The 23,825-nt window shown below is 41.7% G+C and overlaps 2 protein-coding genes across 5 annotated transcripts in view; one reads left to right on the top strand and one right to left on the bottom strand.

Moving 5' to 3' along the window:
• The window catches only part of ARL13B (ARF like GTPase 13B), a 101,490-nt gene extending 85,267 nt beyond the window's left edge, over positions 1–16,223 (bottom strand). For 2 of the 4 annotated variants that reach the window (XM_008267086.4, XM_008267087.4), the window contains exon 1: positions 16,101–16,223. In XM_008267086.4, coding sequence (XP_008265308.2) covers positions 16,101–16,183 — 83 coding nt within the window. In that variant the 5' untranslated portion in view covers positions 16,184–16,223. Of the gene's footprint in view, positions 1–8,239; positions 8,629–16,100 lie in introns of those variants that run through there. The other 2 variants (XM_002716754.5, XM_051819161.2) reach the window with 1 other exon arrangement.
• The window catches only part of PROS1 (protein S), an 85,195-nt gene continuing 76,905 nt past the window's right edge, over positions 15,536–23,825 (top strand). The window contains exon 1 of the mRNA XM_002716756.5: positions 15,536–15,821. Within this exon, the coding sequence (XP_002716802.2) occupies positions 15,551–15,821 (271 nt within the window). The 5' untranslated portion in view covers positions 15,536–15,550. The remainder of the gene's footprint in view (positions 15,822–23,825) is intronic.

Raw genomic sequence — 23,825 nt, 5'->3', positions numbered from 1 at the left:
CCTTTCAAATAAATAAGTAAATGAATATTTAAAAAAATTCATTTTTTAAAAAAGGCAGGCAGGCAGGTACTGTGCCTCAGCCGGTTAAGCTGCAGTTTGCAATGCTTGCTCCTCATATTGGAGTGCCAGTTTGAATCCCAGATGCACCATTTCCTCTTCATCTTCCTGCTAATGTGCCTGAGATGCAGCAAACAATGGATCAAGTCCTTGAGCCCCTGCCACCACTCACAAGGCGTTTCAGGCTACTGGGTTTGATCTGGCCCAGCCCTGACAACTGTAGGAATTTGAGGAATAAACCAACGGATGGAAAATCTTTCTCTCTCTCTCTCTTTCTCTCTCTGTCATTCTGCCCTCAGTTCAAATGGAAAGTCCATAGGTGGAGGTTAGTTGGTAGTTTTTGATTGGTCAAGACTAAGTTTCATTTTACCATTTATATTGAGTTGGGTTATCATTTATACTGAGGCGCTGGATCACCTCAGTCTAATGGTCCTCCAATTAATCATACTAACAGTATCAATCACCTGAAATTTTCTACACCATTTGAATTAAAATTCCCTTTCCAAATATTATATTCTTCCAAATATTCCAAACATACAAGGATTATCACCAAAGCATTACCGGTAACAAGTGAAAATGTTTAAACTCACTAAATATTTAATAACAGAGGAATGATTAAATACACTTTGTAAATAGATACAACACCCTACTCTGCTGCTATTAAAAAGGTGTTGAAGAAAAATGTATAATGTAACAGAAAGATATTAAGATGCATTAAAGAAATAAAAAGAAGTAATAAAACAGTATTGTATTATGTCATCATTCTAGGAATAGTGATCATCTCTTGGGGGGTGAGATTATGGGTAATTCAGCTGAACTGTGCTTTCCATGTTCACATCCATCACTTTTAAATGTTGTTTAAGTAACAACAGTTCCTGTCCTGAAGACATTCTAGGAGGCCTATCGCATGGTTGCCTAAACATTTCATTACAATTCATGGATAAGTGGAGACAAAAACACTGTGCTAAGGAAACACAAAGAAAGAGTAAATAATGCTGCTTGTTTCACATAAGGTCTCCTGAATGGGTGAATCTCCCAACAGAGATTTTTTTTTTTTTCTGACAGATGGAGTGGACAGTGAGAGAGAGAGAGACAGAGAGGAAGGTCTTCCTTTTTGCCATTGGTTCACCCTCCAATGGCCATTGCAGCCGGCGTGCTGCGGCTGGCGCACCGCACTGATCCGATGGCAGGAGCCAGGTACTTCTCCTGGTCTCCCATGGGGTGCAGGGCCCAAGGACTTGGGCCATCCTCCACTGTACTCCCGGGCCACAGCAGAGAGCTGGCCTGGAAGAGGGGCAACCGGGACAGAATCCGGTGCCCCGACCGGGACTAGAACCCGGTGTGCCGGCGCCGCAAGGCGGAGGATTAGCCTAGTGAGCCGCAGCGCCGGCCTCCAACAGAGATTTGAAGTCTGATTAGGGGCACCCCAAAGAAGAGAGGCTCATTCCAAGTAAGAATGGAGGGTCCAGAGAATTTAGTAACCCATATCTGGCATGACCAGAGGAGAAGAGAGTCCAAACACCCAGGCTGAGGACAAATCATGAATACACTGTAAAAAGTTTAGTATTACCATTAAGGCAATTAGAAAGCATTAAAAATGTAAAACCAGGGCACTGTGACATAGCAGGCACAGCCACCACCTGCAGTGCCTACATCCTATATGGACGCCAGCTTGTGTCCCAGCTGCTGTACTTCCAATCCAGCTCCCTACTAATGTGCCTGGGAAAGCAGAAGAAGATGGCTTACGTGTTTAGGGCTCTGCTCCCAAGTAAGATACCAAGAAGAAGCTCCAAGCTCCTGGCTTTAGTCTGCCCAGTCCTGGCAGTTATGGCCATTTGGGGAGTAAGCCAGAGAATGGAAGATCGATTGATCTCTCTCTCTCTCTCTCTCTCTCTCAGAGAATGGAAGATGGATCTCTCTCTCTCTCTCTCTCTCTCTCTCTGTAACTGTTTAAAATAAATAAAAATGTAAAATCAGTTGTATACCAAAAAGGGCACTGAGAGTAATATGGAAGTCTGTGAGAGAAATGTGAGAGAAAATTAATAAAAACTAATCTAAAACAGAAAAAACCAATGTAGGAGGATGGAAATAGAGGAAGACATTTAAAAGTTATAATGGTTTCTCCTATGTAGCCTTGCTTTCCATGGTTTCAGTTACCAGTCCTCAAGTTCATTATGGAAATAAAAGCAGAAATTTCTAGAAATATTAAATTAATTATCTTTAAATTATGCACTGTTTTGAGGAGTGCAAAGAAATCTTGCCTAGGGTATGAGTCATCCTTCTGATCAGCACATGCATGCTGTATATGTTACCTGCGTGCTAGTCATCAGACTTCTCAGTTAATAAGACTGTATTTCAATGCTTAAGTAACACTTATTTTATTTAAAAATGGCCCCCAAAACTCAAGAGTAGTGATGGTAGCAATTTTATTACAGTCTAGATTAGTATTTCTAATTGTTCTATTATCAGTTATCACTTTTAGTTACTTACTATGCCTCGTATATACATTAAACTTTATAATTGGCACTTATATATAGGAAAAAAATGCAGAGTTTGGTACTACCTGTAGTTTCAGGCATCCACTGGTAGTCTTAGAATGTATATCTTGCTAGTTAAAAATAAATCCTAATGAAGAATGGGATGGGAGAGGGAGTAGATGAGATGGTTTGAGGGTGGAGGGTGGTTATGGGGGGAAAAACCGCTATACTCCAAAAGTTTTACTTTTGAAATTTATTAAATAAAAGTTTTCTAAAAAAAAAAGAGAAGAAAAGAATGTATATCTTGCTACTGCATTAAGCAGGTAGAAACAAAAATGACCTGCTGATGTAGGAAAACCCAAAGCACAAACAGGCATCTAGGATTACCCCAGCTTCTGATTTGGGTAAAACTGAACTAATTTTAGTAAAATTGAACTAATTCACTACTAATAAATACAAAGAAACAACAGGGACATGTGGTATGGAAATGAGAGAAGATACAAGCTCAATTTTGGATGTGTTATGATTGAGGACTCAAGGGCAATTGGGGCTTGGGCAGGCCAAAGCCAGGAGCCTGAAGTTCATCTGAGTCTCCCTCATGGATAGCAGGCACCCAAGCATTTGGGCCATCTTCAACTGCTTTCCCAGGTGTGTTAGCAGGGAGCTGGATCAGAAGTGGAGCAGCCAGGACTTGAACCACTGCTTATATGGGATACCAGCATGACAGGTGGCAGCTTAACCCACTGTGCCATAATAACAGCCCCTACCATGTTTACATTCTAAAAAAGGAATACAAGAAAAGCTCTGAAGACAGAGAGATTTTGTATATTTGACAGTAAACCTGAATAATACATTTTCAGATAAAAGTTTAAGTTTATTCTTCAATCTCAAAAGTTCTCTCGTGGTCACTGGCTTTTATACTTTAGGATGAACTGAATGCTTCACAACTGAAAGGAGGAAGCAACATACAGCACAGTTAAAAGAATTAATTTTGGATAGGAAAATGAACCTTCCTGTCACTAAGACGGGAAAGGAAAAAGGGAAGGGTAGCTATCATGATAAAAATAAAATATGAGGGGCCACTGTTGTTGCTTAGCAGGTTAGGCTGCTGCTTGTGATGTAGGTATCCTGTATCAGAGCACTGGTTCAAGTCTCGGCAGCTCCCTGATAATTGGCCAGTGAAGACAGCTGAAGATGCGTGGGAGACCTGGATGGAGTTTCTGGCTCCTGTCTTCAGCCAAGCATAGCCCCCGCCATTGTGGCCATTGGGAGAAGGAATAAGAGGATGAAAAATCTCTCTCACTCTTTCTGTAATTCTGCCTTTCAAATATAGTGAATAAATCTTAAAAAGAAAATAAAATATGAATTGAGCAGAGTAAAGCACTAATTCATACTTGTTTCCTAGGATCAGAAATAACATTTAATGAGTGACAGATATAAGCCAAGCATCAAGTACTTAAATAATAAACTTTGTCTTTCAAAATGCTCCCATGGAGAAATGACCAGCATTTGACAGAGGGAAAAATATCAAACTGCTAGGATTCACACTCAAATCAATTTGACTCAAACACTATATTGAATAACCTAGCAAATGCCACTTTAACCAAATGATCAAGGTTAACATCACACATCAGCATCATTTCCCTTGTACTGTAAAGGACACATCACCTCTGAGGTATTCTTCTCAAGAATATGACACCTTGGTCAAATCAGAAGAAAGTATCAAACAAATTGAGGGGTATCTTCAAAACAAGCAAGACAAGTGTGGGGAGCAACTCGGACTAGACTGTTATTCGAATTAAGACTTATTCTATGCATCTGCTCTCCCACAATATGGCGCTGGGAGAGGAGGAAACAGCTTCTACACAGCTGCTTCCAGTTCAACCAATAAACAGCAGGACCTGCTCCTGATTGGAGGAGAGCAGCGTACTCGGCGTGTGGGTAGCAGAGTTGGGATTGGTGGAAGAGGACTATAAAGGAGGAGAGAGACACCATGCACCAGGAACACCTGAGGAACATCTGAGCAGCCCCCGAGAGAGCCGGCCGGCGGTGTGTCGCTCCCCCGCGGAAGTGGGGAAAGTGGCAGGGGGAACCACCCTTCCACGGAGGTGGAAGGGTCGGTAGCCAACCCAGGAAGAACCAGCAGCAAACCCGGGGAGGGCCGAGCAGACAAAAGAACAGCGCAGGGTCCTGTGTCGTTCCTCCGCGAAGAGGGGGAGCGACAACAAGGAAAGACTGAAGAACTGTCACAGATTGGGAGAGACTAAAGAGACATGGCAAATGTAAGACATGATCCTAGATTAATTAGATTCTGGAGAGAAAAAAAGGACATTAGTTGAAAAAACTGGTAAGCTGAGAATAAAGACTATGGTTTAGCTAATAGCATTATACCAAAAGTAATTTCACAATTTTTATCACTGTACTAGTGTCTCAAAATGTTAAAAAAAAAAAGCAACAAAATATTTTACTGTTTCAGAGCTGCAGCAAAGCAGATTAAGCTGCCACCTGTGATACTGGCATCCCATATCAGAGTGATGGTTCAAGGCCAAGCTGCTCTACTTTTGGTACAGCTTCCTGCTAATGCACCTGGAAAGGCAGAAGATGATGGTTCAGTTACTTGGGTCCTTGCCATCCATGTAGAGTTTCTAGCTTCTGTCTTCAGCCTGGCCCAGCCATGGCTGTTTGTGGCCATTGGAGAATGAATCAGTGGATGGCAGCTATCTCCCTCTCCCACTCTTTCCCCTCTGTTCCTCTGCCTTTCAAAGAAAAAAAAAAAAAAAGAAGAAAGAAGAAGAAAAAGAAAAAGCCCACTACACTGCACTGCTCCTATTGGGGTAAGCTACTTGTCTGGCAGTCTAGCATTACAGTCTATTCAAGTTTAATTTACATAGCTTAAAAGCCTATGTTCAGGTTCTGACTTGTAGTCAACAATAGCAGGTATGGTTTGAACACTGGCTAGGTTCCTGAAATGCCTATCATCCTGTCCTGACTACAAACCTAGATGGTGCTTTATGTTTGATTTCTAACTCTGGCCTTACCTTTATCACATGAATTGAAACCCTGATCCCAATCTACAGAATAACATGCTCATTGAAAGAGTATCTAAGCGAGGAAAGGTAGGTAAATAGAAAGACTACAGAACAGAGAAGTCAGAATGGAAACTCATAACACAGTATGTTAATAACCATCATACATTTGCAAACATGTCTTCATAAAATATGAGGAGGAATCCCAATAAACAATAGCACAACTAAAACTTTAAAAATGATATGTTAAACATAAAATTAATACTCAGAGATGGCTGGCACTGCAGCTCACTTGGCTAATCCTCCGCCTGTGGCACTGGCACCCCTGGTGCTAGTCCCGCTTGGGACGCCGGATTCTGTCCCGGTTGCCCTTCTTCCAGTCTAGCTCTCTGCTGTGGCCTGGGAGTGCAGTGGAGGATGGCCCAAGTGCTTGGGCCCTGCACTCGCATGGGAGACTGGGAGAAGCACCTGGCTCCTGGCTTCGGATCGGCGCAGCGCGCTGGCCGTAGCGGCCATTTGGGGGGTGAGCCAACAGAAAGGAAGACCTTTCTCTCTCTTTCTCTCTCACTGTCTAAATATGCCTGTCAAAAAAAAAAAAAAAAATACTGAGAGACAACTTTTTGAAAGCTTACAGACCATCATAAATGCATAAAATCAGCTTGCTTGCCTCTTATCTATTCCAGTAAAACAAATGAAACTACTTGCTAATATTTTTTATTTAAGGATGATTATTGTTAAAGGGTAATTAAACTACTCATATGAATTACATATTTCTTGCATCCCAACTTGGATTATTCACTTTTTAAATGCTGAATAGCCAAATGTAGCTATGTGCTAGCCTACTGAACAGCATAGATTTAGACAATGCTTACTAAAGAAGGAAATATAGTCTGAGTTAAAAAGTTGAATTTCGATTCTGCTTTACTAACAAAATTCAATTATCTATTCGACTTGGAAATCAATACATTCACCTTCCTCCAAACTCTACCTTTTCTTTAAACAAATCATTCCAGAGACATACTACATGCCTAAGAGAAGTGAAGACTGATGGCGATGAGATAAATTGAAAATTCCTTCTTTGAATTACAACTTTGGGTATCTTTAGTTGAAAGGCTATATGCAAAAATACCTTCATAAAAATCAAATACATTTTTTAAAGCAGACACAGAGAGAAACAAAAGGAGCCACCTATTACGAATAACCTTCAAGTCCTAATAAGAGACTCTGAAACCAGACCAGAATATGATTAGAATAAATCAGTCTACACACCCAGAAATGTATCTTTGACTCTTGAGAGTCAATCATATCGGGGTTGGCGCAGTGATACAGTGGGTTAAAGTCCCAGCCTGCAGCACCAGCATCCCATATGATCACTGGTTCAAGTCCCAGCTGTTCCACTTCCAATCCAGCTCACTGCTAATGTGCTTGGGAAAACAGTAAAGGATGGCACAAGTGCTTGGGCCCCTGCACCCATGTGGGAGACCCAGAAGAAACTCCTGGCTCTGGGCTCCTGGCTTCAGATCAACTCAGCTCCAGCCATTGCAGCCATCTGGGAAGTGAACCAGTGGATGGAAGTCATCTCTCTCTGTCTCTTCCTCTCTCTGTAACTCTTTCAAATAAATAAGATAAATCTCTAAAAAAAATCAATCATATCACTTATGTTTAAAGCATACAAATCCAGTTAAGAGTTAATGATGGTGAAAAAGTTTTCAAGAGATTTGTTTTAAAGCAAAATTTTTTCCGAAATGTATTTTGTGTAAGGGTTGTTTTCCGGAATCATTTCTTTAAAACACAGTTCATCCTTATGGTACTTCAAATACTATTTTTGAAATGTTAAGATTTTGAAACTTTGCTGTATTTTATCCTTGGCCTAATTTCAGAGAATTACAAAAAAGTTAACATTATTTGTAAGGAGAAACGAATTCATTTCCTTATAGGCTGGGTCCCTGTTTCAAAACCATCATTTTCACTCTTCCCAACACGGTTCTTGGCACATGGCATATTCTTAAATACTTGTTAAAGGGACCACAAAGAAACAGGAACTGAATATCAATACAGCTAGCACTCCAAAATGAAATGTTAAAAAGTGGACCCTTTCAATGTGAAGGCTTTAAAGTCCTTATGAAAACTGAAGCTGCAATAAAGAAAACGCTATCCATCACTTACTGAATACAACACTTCAAAGACACAGATATTATCACCCTCCTTTAATGTATGAGGAAGGTGGAGCAAAAATTGAGTCATGTAATTGTTAAGTAGTGGAGCCAGATTTCAAACCTAGGTCCTCAAACAAGATAGTGTGTGAGAGAGAGAGAGACAGAGACAGAGACAGAGAATGCGATGTGTGGATCTTGAGAAAATACATCCCATGCGTGTCTGTCTCATTTCAAAAAATTTCCATTACAAAAGCTTCGGAGAAAAATACACCACAAATAGTTTTCCAAGTCCATACACATACACACACTCCACAACTTTTAAAGAAATTCAATCCTATGTAAAACCTAACAAGGATAAGCACTGTGTCTTCCACTCTTCCTCCCGGGACCAAACTGGGAACCAAAGCATCTTCCGCGGCTAGGAGAGGAGTCCCCCGGGCGCAGAGGCGGGGCCCCGGCCAGCCCCTGGGGCGCAACTGTCCTCATCCCCTGGACCGCGCCGGGACAGCCGGCTCCAGCCTACCTGACGGGCTCCCGCCACCGCTTGTACCAGCCGCAGCAATTAGCCATCAGACTGAACATCCCAGGTCGCTCCTCCCGTCACCTCCCATCCGAGCCCCGATGGGCTGCAGGCCACCCCGGGCCGTGTCCCGGGGGCCTCCGCCTCTCCAAGGCGCCCCCCAGGCGAGCAGGCCCGAAGGAGAAGCCGAGGGCGAAGGAACGGCGGCCGTTAGGATCACAAAGCCCCGCGAACCGCTTTCGCCCGCGAGCGGACGGCAACTGTCCTTCTTGCCCAGCTACTGCGGGGAGAAGGGCGGAGATACACCCTTGCAGGGCTAGCGGGACCTGGCTGGAGAAAAGCCCCGCGTCGACGTGCTGACGTTCCGCCGAGGCGCGGAAGGCCCTCCCCCAAGCTCCGCCCACATAGGAATTCTCCAATCATTGATTGAGGCCCCGCAGCGGGGGCCTCTGAGTGGCTGAGTGGGCCCGGTTCCCCGCCCCCGACCGATAGAGGAGACGGGGACAGGGGAGTGGTCCAAGAGAAGGAGGCGGAGCTAGGGGGAAAATGGTTCTCGTAACTAGGCAACCGGAGCGTCCAGATATAAACTGAGAGATCCCGGTCAGATCTTAGGCAAGGCTTTGTACCTGTGCAAAATGTGTTGCGAACCGAGGATGCTCCTTTGATTTTATCTCAAATAACCCCAGCCGAGATCCAGAGATCTCAGCTCTTACTGTGCATGGGATTTTGTGCTGCTTTGTTTTATGCAGTAGGCATGGGAACCTATTGGGGTTCTGGCAGACTCAGCCTGCACAACTACAGAAACAATGCAGAGACAATTATAAGTTACTGGCAAAGGAAAAACTCATTTGCTAAAATATCTTAATAATTCAAATGACAGTGACATTTTAACCTGCAGTTACTGTCACATAAAACGTGAAATGAAATTGTTTGCTATTTGTTGTAGTAGGATTATGGTGACAAAAGAAATTTATATTACTTATAGAAAATGTGAAAAACATTGAAAGGACCAAGGTGAGAAAAATATCTTAGATTCATCAACCAAAAATAACTAGGGTGAGCATTTTGATAGGTGTTCATTCCAGGATTTTTAGATACATAGGTTGCTGGCTATTGATTTCTGCAAGATGTAGATGGCGATATAATTGTTTGTTGTGTAATGTTTTACTTTTGAAAAGAGGTACTTAGTATCTGGATTTGTATTTATAATCTTTGGAGATAAATATAACAAGTACATTCCTATAGAAAATAAAGCACTCATTAAATGTAGGAACCTACATGTTCATATTCAGTTTCTACTTTTAATTATATATTTTCAAATCCCAGTAAAAGGAGACCAGTGGGAATTCTTGTGTAATCAAGGGAAAATAATGGTTTGGAACTAAGATTGATGTAGGTTTTAAATTATTCTCTGTCCTTTACGAACTCATGCAACCCTAATTCAAACTCATATGTAAAACTTATTTACATATATACAACTTACTGTCTCTGAATCTCTGTAACCCATCTGTAACATGAGAGCCCAAATAATTTTGCAGGGATGCAAATCCTGTACTTTAAAATAAAATATAGGGTTGCTAAATGATGAAATAAGATAAATAAAGCTCAAGTGCTATTTCTAATGAATAATAGCAGATTTTGTAGTTTCGTGTAACCTATCCTGTAAACATTTAATATACATATTCTCCTACCTTCAGTCTCCTTGGTAAGGGAATAGGAAAGTTAGGCAAGATGAAACCACAATTCTCCCTTAATTACAAGCCATTTTACTACTGTCCCTACTCATTGCTCTCACAACAGACTTTCCTTAACTAGTGGTTTTCAAACCATAAAAAGCTCTATTATTGATTATCATTATTTTATCTATTAACTATTATTAGGCTTCTGTCCCATCAACCTACTCTAAACATATTTTGTGATATAATATCTCTTCCTACTTACCAATCAGTTCTCTTCAATTTTGCATCATTTAATACCTTTAATACAGTTAACTCTTCTAAAACTCTGGCCTGCCTTGGCCTTCCACAATTATGCACTATCCTGGTTCCCTTATCTCCTTGGCCAGACTTCCTCTGGCTTTCTAAATTTAGTTTCTAAGATCTTCCTTTATCTACTGCTTTTTAAGAACATGTAGCTTTGGAAAATTTAATTATTACCTCTGAGTCTTGAAAGTCATACTATGTGACGTTTCCTTGAGCATTTCTGGAACTATATCCATTTTTCTAAAAATGTGAGTATGCTCAACACCAGCTATACACTTCTAGTGCCAACATATAGGCAGTCACTTAGCTAACTATGGTGGTTCCGTTTATTCAGTATCATAAGTGGTGTGGTAGATACAAATGCTGTTAAGCCATTTCTAGTTGTTATAGATGGATGAGACAGTTATTCCCACCCTCCTTAAGTCAAGAGTGCCATGTGACATGATTTGTCCAATGAAATGTCAATGCTGTGTCACTTCTTGGTGAAGTCATTTAGGAGCTACTGAGCAATTCTCCATGTTCTGTCCTCTTCCCTTTCAATGGTAATTGGGGAAGCCTATGTTGACTTGGAACTACTAAGTCAAACAGCATAGAATACTGAGCCAAAACATGGAAGGCAGTTGCTTGGAAATTCACACTTGCAGTAGTAGACATCTTATGAGCAAGCAATAAATAAAAAAGCACTGCAAATTTGTGGTTATTTTACCACAGTATGATCTAGTTTATTCTGAATGATGAAACAGTTTTGCTGCTATCACTCCTTCATTTCATGATCAATATTGATATTTTGGGCACAGGTTCCAGTTCTCGCTGCTCTACTTCCCGCCCAGCTCCATGCTAATGCTCCTAGGAAAAGCAGTGGAGGATAGTCCCAGGGTTTGAGCCCCTGCCACTCACCTAGGAGACCTGGAAGAAGCTCCTGGGGTCCTGGCTTTGGCCTGGCCCAGCACTGGACATTACGGCCATCTGGGGAGTGAAACAACACATAGAAATTCTCCCTCTCTCTCTCTCTCTGTCTCTGAAACTATGACTTTCAAAATCAACCAATCTTTAGGGGAAAAGTCACTTAAAAAACCTGAAAATTTTATCTAAAGATGTATTATTAAATTTATTTGGGGTGGTTTTCCAAATTCAGTATTACAGTGTGGGATGCAAATTTCAGCATTGACAACTATTGCTGGCATCGTGATGCATATTTGTGGTACTAGAAAGATACTCATTTTCAATTGAAGAGTTAAGAAGAGCAAGATTTTTCTTTCACCTTCACTGCCTTCTTCTATTCATACTATTTCTATTTTTTATTTCTGTATTAGAGATAATTTTTATGAATATTTTTGAATTCTGATTTTGGAGGTATTTTCCTCCTTCAGAAAATTTGAGATCTCAAAGTTGCTATTCTCCTCCTAATGCCTCCTCATAAGTTGTGCAGATTCCCAAATGGGACTTTTATCTTTAAGAGTGGCCTAGGGGGCCAGCGCTGTGGCATAGCGGATTAAGCAGCCACCGCCACCTGCAGCGCCAGCCCGGCTTCTCCACTTCCAATCCAGATCTCTGCTAATGCTTCTGGGAAAGCAGCAGGAGATGGCCTGAGTGCTTTGGCCCCACACTGGATACCAGATGAGGCTCCTGGCTCCTGGTCTTGGCCTTTCCTAGCCCTGGCCTTTGCAGCCATTTGGGGGGTGAACCAGCCATACTAAGATCTCTCTCTCTCTCTTTCTCTCTCTCTCTGTCTCTCTCTCTCCCTTTCTGCCTCTGCCTCTCCTCTGTAACTCTTTCAAATAAATAAATAAAATCTTTGTTAAAAAAGTCATGGTCTGGGGAAGACACTGTGGCATAGTGGGTAAAGTCGCCACTGCAGTGCTGCCATCCCATATGGGCACCAGTTGGAGTTCCCGCCGCTCCTCTTCCAATCCAGCTCTCTGCTATGGCCTGGGAAAGCAGTAGAAGATGGCCCAACTCCCTGGGCCCCCGCAGCTTTACGGGAGACCCGGAAGAAGCTCCTGGCTCCTGGCTTTGGACCAGCTGAGCTTTGGCCGTTGTGGTCATTTGAGGAGTGAACCATTCGAATGGAAGACCTCGAATGGAAGACCTCTCTCTCTCTCTCTCTCTGGCTCTACGTCTCTCTGTAACTGTCTTTCAAATAAATAAAATAAATCTTTAAAAAAAAGTCATGGTCTAAATGCATTTCAATATTTTATAATTAAATATAGTACTTAATGATTATTTAGCTTACTATAACCCAAACAATTCTGTAGAGATTAGCATTGGATTTATATTTAAATCATGTGGGGATGAGAATGAAGTGGTGAATAGGTAGACCTGGACCTGGTGTTGTCAGACAAGCCAAAAAGGAAGGGAATTTAAAAGACAGCGGATTTATAGATATATTTAATAATTCATTTTTGAATGAGTTGAAGAGGTTCAGAGGGGGTGCCACTCCAAAATGTGCCACTTTGGCATGTGTATAATTTTGAGTTAAATACAATCCAGAATCAGCAGAAGAAAATACTCCTTATTTTCCCCCAACTTCCTAAAATACAGCACAAGTTTTTTCTCTTTTGTAGAGGAAATTTACATTTATTAAGGAAATTTCCCTTAGTAAAAATATAAGTATCTGCAGCAGGAGGAGAGCTAATTTTTATTATCTACATAATAATATTTTACTGACCATCCCTACATTTCCTCCCCTTGCCTTCTCTTAATTTGCAGCATCTGTTCCCAGAAGCCTTAAACCCCTATCTCTTTGGATAGCTCGGGATGATATGCAACAAGATCATTTGGCCACCTTCTTGAATCTCATATTTTGTGACTCCCATTTGTATATGTGTAACTGAATATTGTTTTCTCCTGGTAATTTTTCTTAAATCAATTTAATTCTTTGAACAGCCAGACCTAGAAAGGCAGAGAAAGAAAATTCATCTTCTACTAAGTGAATGAGAATTCCACAGCTCATGCTCTTTATCAGAAAGGGGATTCTAGGGGATTCTAGTGTCAATTTCCATCCAGCTGAGTCACAGAACCAAAAAAAAAAAAAAAAACAAAAACAAAAAAAAAAACTAGAGCCCGAAGAGACCCTTGCAATATGAGTGCCCTATCAAATTTCACTCAGACACAAAGGAAATCAACTGATACTTCATTTGGCCAGATAAATACTAAAATATTCGTTGAGTAGTACTGTTTGACTCATTCTAATAGCTTTATATGTTGTTTCTTTTTTTTTTAAAGATTGATTTATTTATTTGAAAGTCAGAGTTACAGAGAGAGAGAGAGAGAGAGAGAGAGAGAGAGAGTTTTGTGCCTCTGCTCTCCCAGGAGCATTAACAAGGAGCTGGATTGGAAGTGGAGCCAGTGGAACTTGAATTGCCACCCACAGGGGATGCTGGCATTGCAGGCACTGTACCACAATGCTAGCCTCTATATGTTATCTCTGAAAATCCTTACATTAACACTATGAAAACTTACTCTTGGGGCCAGCATTTTGCCATACCAGGAAAGCTGCTGCCTACAATGCCAGCATCCCATCTTGGCACTGTTTTGAGTCCCAGTGTTTCCACTTCTGATCCATATCCCCGCTAATGCACCTAGGAATGCAGCAGTGGATGGCCCAAATCCTGGAAGAAGCTCCTGGCTCCTGGCTCCTGGCTTCTGGCTTCGGCCTGGCCCAGCCTTGGCCACTATGGCCATTTGGGGAGTGGAACAGTAGTTGGAAGATCTAACTACTTTTCAAACAAACAAAATGAATATTTTAAAAAACCCTTACTATTGGCCGGTGCCGTGGCTCACTAGGCTAATCATTCGCCTGCGGCGCCAGCACCCCGGGTTCTAGTCCCAGTTGGGGCGCCGGAGTCTGTTCCGGTTGCTCCTCTTCCAGTCCAGCTCTGCTGTGGCCCGGGAGGGCAGTGGAGGATGGCCCAAGTACTTGAGCCTGCACCCTCGTGGGAGACCAGGAGGAAGCACCTGGCTCCTGGCTTTGGATAGGCACAGCATGCTGGCAGTAGTGGCCATTTTGGGGGTGAACCAACAGAAGGAAGACATTTCTCTCTGTCTCTCTCACTGTCTAACTCTGCTGGTCAAAAAAACAAAAAAAAAAAAAAACAAAAAAAAAAAAACAAAAAAACCTTACTATTATTAGCATTTTATTTATACAATGAAGGTTTAGAGAGGTCATGAAATTTAATTTCTTAATTATTTATTTGAAAGGTGGGGGGGGTGGGCTATAACTTTTAGTTATCTCTATGGGAGGCAAAGAGACAAAGAGATCACCCATCTGCTTCACATGGCCACATCAGCAATGGCCAGGTGGAAGCCAGGAGCTCAGTCCAGGTCTGTGGCTGGCAAGGATTGAACAAGTTGAGCTATCACCAGCTGCATCTCAGTGTGCACATTAGCAGGAAGAAGGGATATAGAAGGGAGCCAGCACCTGAACCCAAGTACACCAAGTACACGGATGTGGGATGCTGGCTTTTTTTTTTTTTTTTTTTTTTTTTTTTTTTTGATTTACTTATTTGCTTGCAAAGCAGTTACAGAGAGAGAGAGGAAGGGTGAGAGATAATTTTCATCTCTTGGTTCACACCCTAAATGGCTGCATTGGAAGCTAGGAACCAGGAACTCCATCTGAGTCTTCCACATGGATGGCAGGGGCCCCAGCACTTATCTTCTGCTGCTTCCCCAGGATATCCATTAGAGCTCACGGGCGATCATGGGATGCTGTCATGGCAGGTGGCAGGTTAACCCTCAGAGCCACAGTGCTGGCCCAGGATGTCGCTGACATCTTTATCACTACACCAAATGTCTGCCCCAAGTTACACAACTAATTAATGGCAGAGTATGCACTGCATTTGAATTCAGGCAGTTTAGTTACAAAGGCAGCTTTAAACACGTTTAAAATATGTTCCATCAGTACAAAAACTAGCGGTAATGTGCAAAACCCAAAATGAGTTGTTCGAAGGTGACAACTTCAGATGTCACCGAAATACTTTTTGCAGTTTTTTTAAAGCCATAAATACAAGACCACAACAAAGATATGAACGATCACAAACATCCTATATTCTTCCATTCTCCTTCCTCAAGGTCCTCACTGGCTTCCAAGTTCTGGGTCACATCCTCATCCTCAGCACTTCTTCTAAGCCCGGAGCTCCTGTCCTCTGAGCTCTCAAAGCTCTCTCTCGGCCCTGCAGCCTGGGTGGCCGGAGGTTTGGACTGCGTGTCCTTCCTCCGTGGAAGCAACCGCAGGGACCTGGGGGCGGGCGAGGACGCAGGTCTCGGCTGTGTTTACCGGGCTCGCAACGCTGTCCCTCAGCCCTTCCCCCCTAGCCGCAAAAGCTTCCTGGAAATGTCCTTGTTATCACTTCCCCCTCTAGGGCTGGGGGCTGGGAGCGGGCGGTCCCCCGCCCCCAGGGGTGCCTCCCCGGCGCCGGCGCGCCGCAGTCCACCCAGAGCAGTGCCAGGGCTCGCAGCTGCGCGCGCGCCGAGCGCTCGGGCCCCGCGGCACGCTCCCGCTCCCCGCCCGCGCCTCTGCCGCTTTGCAATGAGGGTTCTCGGGGGGCGCTGCGGGGCGCTGCTGGCGTGTCTCGCCCTAGTGCTTCCCGTCTCAGAGGCAAACTGTGAGTAACCCATAGCGTCTTGTCTTCACCCTCGGCCAGCACTGCCAACCGGGCTACGTGCGCTGGTGGCAGGATTTTCTCCTCTCGGGCGGCAGCTTCCTCGGAAGTTTCCCGTATGTCCCCACAGCCACGCAGCTGACGGAGGCAGCCTCGGATCCTGGAGCCAGCGGGCAGAGTCCTGGTGGGACAGGGCCTTTTTTTTTCCCCCCTCCTCTGTGGAACTTAGGTGTTGCCTGAACCTGGGTGAACCTAAGAATCTAAAGGAATTTGGACACCTACCTGTTTCCCTGCTGCAGCCGCAGGTCCCAGTCATAGGGCAATGATGAGCACATTCCAGAGAAGAAAAGCAATCGCTGTTCCATCCCTTAGGACAGGCGCCTGCCCCCAGCCTGCACCCTCTCCTGCAACCAGCCTCCCTTTTGCAATTTCTGGACTTTGAGCTTGGTTTGCTTTTCTCACTAACATCGACAAATGTTTTAGTATGGCGGAAGGTTTGCACACAGTAGATGTGTTTTTATAACCTTAGAATGCAAAGATTGTTAAATATTGTTATTTCTCAGACCTTTCTGTACTGAAGATTTTGACAGTGCGTGCCACTAGTTTGAGTGTGCATGAATTCTTTATACTTTGTATTTTTATGTTCCCATGCCAGATCCGTGGCAAGATACTGAGTTTTCCCAGTATACAAATACAAAAGAAATGGCCCAGTTTAGTTGGCAGTTGATTTGCTTGCTTCCTAAAGTATGAGTATGTTCATGAACTAAAAATGTATCCTTATGCTATGTTTTATTCTCAGGAATTAGCATGGGAGACATTACTGTGACTTAGAAATAACTTTAGTCCCAAAGTAAGCTTTTTGATAGAAGTTTTGATAGAAGTTTCAGGAGAAGTAAATACGAATTTACTAACATTCCGTTAGTTTTATGAATTAATGATCAAGGTGAATTAAATATTTTAAAATTCTAACTTAAGGGTAAAGACATTATTTGTTGATCTTATAAGAGCATTAAAGAACTCTAGCTGAAGAATTTCTTAAATCCCTATCATTAAGCCTGTGTGCGACTTCATGCACTCATTATCTAGCATATAAGGAATGCCAAATTCTAGTATATTTGCTTGGCAGTCAGCCTTCTGGAGAGTGCAAACAGGCTAAGTGGTTTGAGCCCCTGCTGTTTGTCATCACAAGGATTTTCTAGAGCCTCTCTTTTTGTACATAATGTTACATTTTGAGTGAATCTGGAGGGGTAAAAATGACCTGTGTGTGTGTGTTATATAAATATATGTGTGTATAGAAGACATGGAGAATTACATATTATCTAGAGACATCTTTGGCATAAATAAATTAATTGTATGAGTATATCACAAAAAGGATAATTGATTCTTTAATGTCTGTCTAAAAATTTTGGTAACTTAATTGGATTACAAATCATGTCTTGATTTACTGATGAGAGAGATGGAATGTTTTTACTTAAGATTTTAAATTTGAGAAATAATTAGAACTCCATAATTCATTATGTCATGTGTAAAAATACAGTTGTGGTTCAAAGAAAAAAATTACAACTCACAGATTTATTACCAAGAGAATTTTTAGAAATCACCTAGTTCAAGTTCTCTATAGAGAAGTTGAAGATATTAACTGTCTTTCCAGATATCGCACACACACACACACACACACACACACACACGGGGACTTCAAAACAGTTGTGGAAAGTGAAATTAAAAGATGCTTATTTTTGTTCATGAAAATTTGACATCCATACATGAATTTGCACTGAAATAAACATCTTTAATTACATTTTCCATAAATGTTTTGAAGTCCCCTCGTGTGTGTGTATGTGTGTGTGTGTATGTGTAGAGATAGAGATTAAATGAGAGATAAAAGTGTGTATATTTTCAGTGTATACTATGTACATATTTTAATCATTCCTAATTAATGACCTGTAGTGAAGGAAAATAGGAAATGTCCATTTTGGCAGGTCCACTCTGGCTGCTAGTTTACTCCCCAAATGACAGCAATGGCCAGGGCTGGTCAAGGCTGAAGCCAGGAACCAGGAGATTCATCTGGGTATCCCACATGGGTGGAGGGGCCCAAGGACTTGTACCATCTTCCCCTGCTTTCCCCAGCACATTAGCAGGGATCTGGATTGGAAGTGGAGCAGCCAGGCTTCTAACAGGAACCTATGTGGGATGCCAGCATGGCAGGCAGAGGCTTTACGCACTATGCCACAGCACCTGTCCCCACCAGGACATCTTACAGGCCAAAATGACTGACAAGCAAGAGAGTCAAATGACTTTAGAGTTTGCTGTTTTTCCCTTGGTTATAAGTTTTAGTTGGTATTCATAATTCCTTCACTACCCATTTAATTTCCCCCAGGAAGTTGTTCATTTGGTTTGTGTCTGCACAGTGAGATGAACCACGCCCTTATTCAGCAAGAACCTGGCCTTCTTCCTACCCATGGATGTTCATCCATAGCCTCTCTTCTGTTTCTGCTATGTGTAATAGTCGTCATCCTGGAATCTTGGAGGAGCTAACCCTGAAGTCTATGTGGCAAAAAACATTATTTTGCCTTGCTTGTTATCATTTCAGTATCATCTTATTGTTCTATTGTTGATAAAGATAAAGAGCTCCAATTGTCTACACAGCAGTTTCAGCTTTGATTTCAATTGAACATATATTAAATATCCTGGTGAATTCATTCCTGCTTGGTTTCCAGATTTCTAGATGAATAGAACCTAGTTGGAAGGAAAATAAGTAAAAACATCAGACTAGCTCACTGTATTCACTTCCTAGAACCACCATAACAAGTATCAGACACTGGGTAGATTAAACAAGAAACATTTCTGATCTGCCAATTCTGGAGGCTACAACTCTGAGATCAAAGTGTCAGCAGAGTTGCTTCCTGTGAGGGGCATGAGAGAATCTGCTTCATGCCTTTCTCCCCGCCTCTGGTGGCCTCACATGTCCTTTTTCTCATGGATGACATTAGTCCTGTATCTTATCATCTTCCCTTTATGTTCATATGTTCCCTCCTGTAAGAACACCAGTCATATAGGATTAAGAACTACCCTAAGGATCATCTTAATTTGGTCATCTGACAAGACCCTATTTCTAAATAGAATTGCATTCACAAGTATTAGTGTTTAGGACTTAAACATCTTTTTAGGGGACACGTTCACACTTTAAGTCATTAAGCATCAAATCATGATCAGTGTTTCTTCTCTTTCTACCTTCATTCCTCACCTGAGTGCTTTTGCTTTAGGAAAACAGCACTACAGGGCCAGACGTTGAGGCACAGTGGGTTAAGCCACTGCTTAGGATATCCACGTCCCATATGAGTGTGAGTTTGAAACCCATCTCCTTCACTTCTGATACAGCTTTCTACGAATGTACTAATGATGGCTCTAGTACTTGGACCCATGCCACCCGTTTTTGCAACTGGGTGGAGTTCCTGGCTGATGGAATTGACCATCCCCAACTGTAGCAAGCATTTGTGGAATAAGCCAGCGGATGGAAGATTCTCTCTCTTTCTCTCTCCCTCTCTCCCTCTTTCCCTCTCTCCCTTCTACTTCTTCCCCCTCTCTCTGTCACCTTCCTTTCAAATAAGTAGATAAATCTATAAAAAACAAGGAGGAAAATAGCTGTATATTGGTGATGGCTGGTAGGAAGAATGCCCCACTTTTTTTTTTTTTTACCAAACTTTGGAAGACAATATAATGTCTCAAAGGCCAGTAAGAGAGTCCTCAATAATTAGTCAGTTCATCCTTCCATATGACTAGCTCCTTCCAGGTATTAGGGTATTCGTTAATATCAGTGAAAACCCAGATTATCATCCTCTGATTTATGTCCTTAATTATGATGTGAATTCTGTAGTTAGAGGTACTGTTGTGTCTTAGCATAAAACACTGGCTGATTTTACCAGCAGTGATGCTGACAGAAAAATTAAATCCAAGTACAGAACAAATATCTCTTCCTCTGAGTACATACTGCTGCTAGCCTGTGATAGAAGAGCCCTAATTAACCAGCCCTTCACAAGGTGCGTTAGCAGGAGAGCGGAAATGGCAGTGGAGCAGCACTCCGGTATTAGATTCTGACATCCCAAGCAAGTGCTTAACCCCCTGTGTCCCAGTGCTGGCCCCCAGAAGCATCCTTAAACCAGAGAATTCTATTAGTTGAACATAGGTCTCTCTTTATGAGGCCATAGAAGGAAGTTGATGGAGGGGAAGAAGTGGAGAGAGTGAATAACCTGCAGACAACTTAGTTATTTCTTTAAGCTCTTGTTATTCATATCAGTGAATTACAGTTTGTGCTGTCAACACTATATTTTTGTCCAGATGAAAAGGTAGCATCTGCTTTAAGGTGGCCTATCCAAATCACATTATCAATAGAGAGAATTATATATATATATATATATATGTATTTGTATATATATATATATATATAATGTGTGTGTGTGTGTGTGTGTGTGTATATATATATCCCATTCACTGGTTCATTCCCCAGATGGCTGCAGTAGGCAGAGTTGGGCCAAGCTGAACCCAGGAGCCAGGAGTTTCATCCAGGTCTCCCACATAAGTTTCATTGGCCAAAGCACTTGAACTATTTAGACCACTGCTTTTCCCAGACCATTAGCAGGGGGCTGTATAGGAAGTGGAGTAGCTGGTATCTGAACTAGTGCCCATATGGGATACCAGCATTGCAGGGGATAACATAACCCACTAAACCACAAAACCAGCCTCTAATTTTAGTTTTGTAAGGTACCTACATACTACTCTCCATAATGTCTCTACTAATTTATATTCCCACCAACAGTGTATAACAATTTCATTTTCTCTACATCCTTACCAGCATTTGTTATTGTCTTTCTAAAAATTTTCATTTATTCATTTTATTTATTTATGAAAGAGAGAGAGAGGGAGGGAGGGAGAGAGAGAGAGAGAGAGAGAGAGAGAGAAACAGACAGAATGATGCAGATAGTTTGCCAGTTGCCCACAAGAGCTGAAGCTGGGATAGACTGAATCCAAGAACTCATTCTGGGTCTCCTGCATGGATGACAGGGATCCAAATACTTGAGTTATCAACTGTAACCTCCCAGCGTGTGCTTTAGCAGGAAGCTGGAAGGAAAAGTGGAGCAGGAACATGAACTCAAGTACTCCATTATGGGATGTGAATGTCTCAAGTGGTAGGCTTCTTTTTTTTTTTTTTTTTTTTTTTTTTTTTTTTTATTTTTTTGACAGGCAGAGTGGACAGTGAGAGAGAGAGAGAGAGAGAGAGAGAAAGGTCTTCCTTTTTGCCGTTGGTTCACCCTCCAATGGCCGCCGCGGCCGGCGCGCTGCGGCCGGCGCACCGCGCTGATCCGATGGCAGGAGCCAGGAGCCAGGTGCTTTTCCTGGTCTCCCATGGGGTGCAGGGCCCAAGCACCTGGGCCGTCCTCCACTGCACTCCCTGGCCACAGCAGAGGGCTGGCCTGGAAGAGGGGCAACCGGGACAGAATCCGGCGCCCCGACCGGGACTAGAACCCGGTGTGCCGGCGCCGCTAGGCGGAGGATTAGCCTAGTGAGCCGCGGCGCCGGCCAAGTGGTAGGCTTCTTAATCACTGTTTTTTGATTTGCATATCCCTAATAGCTAATGATGCTAGGCATTTTTTCATAATTTGTTGAAAATTTGCATTCTTTTGTAGAAAAGCATATATTCATATAATTTCCCACATTTAAATTATATATTTTTTTATTTTTTGAGGTTTTATTAGTTTCTAATGTATTCTAGATATTAGTCCTTTGTCAGATGAATAGATTGCAAAAATGTTCTCCCATTCTTTAGGTTGTCTCTTCACTCTGTTGATTGTTTTGTATGCTGTGCAGAAGCTGCTTAAGTTTTTTTATTATTGGGACCAGCATTGTAGCCTAGTGGATTAACCTATCACCTATGATGCCAGCATCCCATGTGGGTGCTGGTTTGAGTTTTGTCACAAATATAGACATGCAGACCAATGGAACAGAATAGAAACTCTAGAAATCAACCCATTAATCTGCAACCAATTAATCTTTGACAAAGGAATTAAAATCACTCTCTAGAGAAAGGACAGTCTCTTCAACAAATGGTGCTGGGCAAAATGGATCTCTATTTGCAGAAGTAAGAAACAATACCCCCACCTTACACCTTATACAAAAACCAACTTAAAATGGATCAAGGATATATATCTATGACCCGATTCCCTCAAATTACTAGAAGAGAACTTAGGAGAAACTGTGTAAGACATTGGCATAGACAAAGACTTCTTGGAAAAGACCCCAGTAACACAGACAATCAAAGCCAAAATAGACAAATTGGATTACATCAACCTGAAAAGCTTCTGCACTGAAAAGGAAATAGGCAACAAAGTGAAAAGGCAGCCAACAGAATGGGAGACAATAATTGCAAACTATACAACAGACAAAGGATTAATATCCAGAATCTATAAAGAGCTCAAGAGACTCAACAACAACAAAACAGTCTTGTTTAGAAATGAGCAAAGGACTTGAACAAGCATTTTTCAAAAGAGGAATTTTAGATGGCCAACAGACACATGGAAAAATTCTCAGGATCACTAGCCAACAGGGAAATGCAAGTCAAAACCACAATGAGGTTTCATTTCACCCCAGTTAGAATTGCTCCCATATAGAAATCAACAAACAGTAAATGCTGGTGAGGATATGGGGAAAAAGGTACTCTAATTCACCCTTGATAAGAATGTAAGCTAGTACAGCCATTGTTGAAAACAATAGGGGGATACCTTAGAAAGCTAAAAATAGATCTATCATATAACCCAGCATTCCCACTCCTGGGAGTGTACCCAGATGAAATTAAATAATCATATTAAAGAATTATATGTACCCCCCATATTTCTTGCAGGTCAATTCACAATGGCTAAGATATGGAATAATCCCAGATGTCAATCAGTGATGGCTGAATAAAGAAAATTTATATATATATATATATATATATATATATATATGGAAAACTATTCAGCCATAACAAAGAATGAAATCTTGCCTTTTTCAACAAAATGGATGCAACTAGAAACCATTATTCTTAGTGAAATGAGTCTGTCCCCAAAAGACAAATACCATGTTTCTAATATCTGTTACTGTTGAGGAACAGTGTTCTTTTTCCTCTTAGAATTTGTTGAACTATTTACTTAGTATAGGGTTCATCTTATGAGTATAAAAAAAAACTGAAAGTAGATTTTTATAAAAACTAAGAGAGAGAATAAGAGAGGAAGTAGGAGGAAGGGTATGTATGTGGGCAGGAAGGAGGATTGAATGGGAAGTATCACCATGTTCCTAGATCTGTATGTACAAAATTCATGAGATTTGTTCACCTTTAAAAATTTTAAAACAAAATTATCCCTTTTTATTTGTGGCTTCTTTTTTATTGATAAATCCAGCTAAAATGTATTAATTTTGTTTACTTTTTTATGTAGATATAGTTATTTAAGGTATACAGACAGACTTCATGAATTTCATATATACAAATTTAGGAACACAGTGATTCTTCCCATCCTACCCTCCTTCCTGCCAACACTCCCATGCTTCTTCTCCTTCCCTCTCCTATTCTCATTCTTACTTTATACAAAGATCTGCTTTCAGTTAATGTTATACTCATAAGATTAACCCTATACTAAGTAAAGAATTCAACAAACTATATGGAAAAAAAAAACTCACCCTCAACAGTCAAGACAAGGGCTGCTCAAAATCATCGCTTCTGAAAGGGTCAATATCACTGCTATAGATGACCTTTTAGGTACTCTATTAGTTACCACAGATCAGGAAGGATGCATGGTATTTGTCTTTTTGGGGTCTTATTTCACATGTGGAGATTCAGTTTTCCCAGAACCATTATTGAGGAGACTGTCCTTGCTTCCGGGATTGATTTTAGCTCCTTGGTCAAAGATAGGTTGGTTGTAGATGCATGAATTTATTTCTGGAGTTTCTATTCTATTCTTCTATTCCTTTGGTCTACCCATT

This window comes from Oryctolagus cuniculus, chromosome 4 (assembly GCF_964237555.1).
Source record: "Oryctolagus cuniculus chromosome 4, mOryCun1.1, whole genome shotgun sequence".
Classification (NCBI taxonomy): Eukaryota; Metazoa; Chordata; class Mammalia; order Lagomorpha; family Leporidae; genus Oryctolagus; species Oryctolagus cuniculus.
Note: the sequence above shows the minus strand (reverse complement) of the source record. Positions and strands in the feature narration are given on the sequence as shown.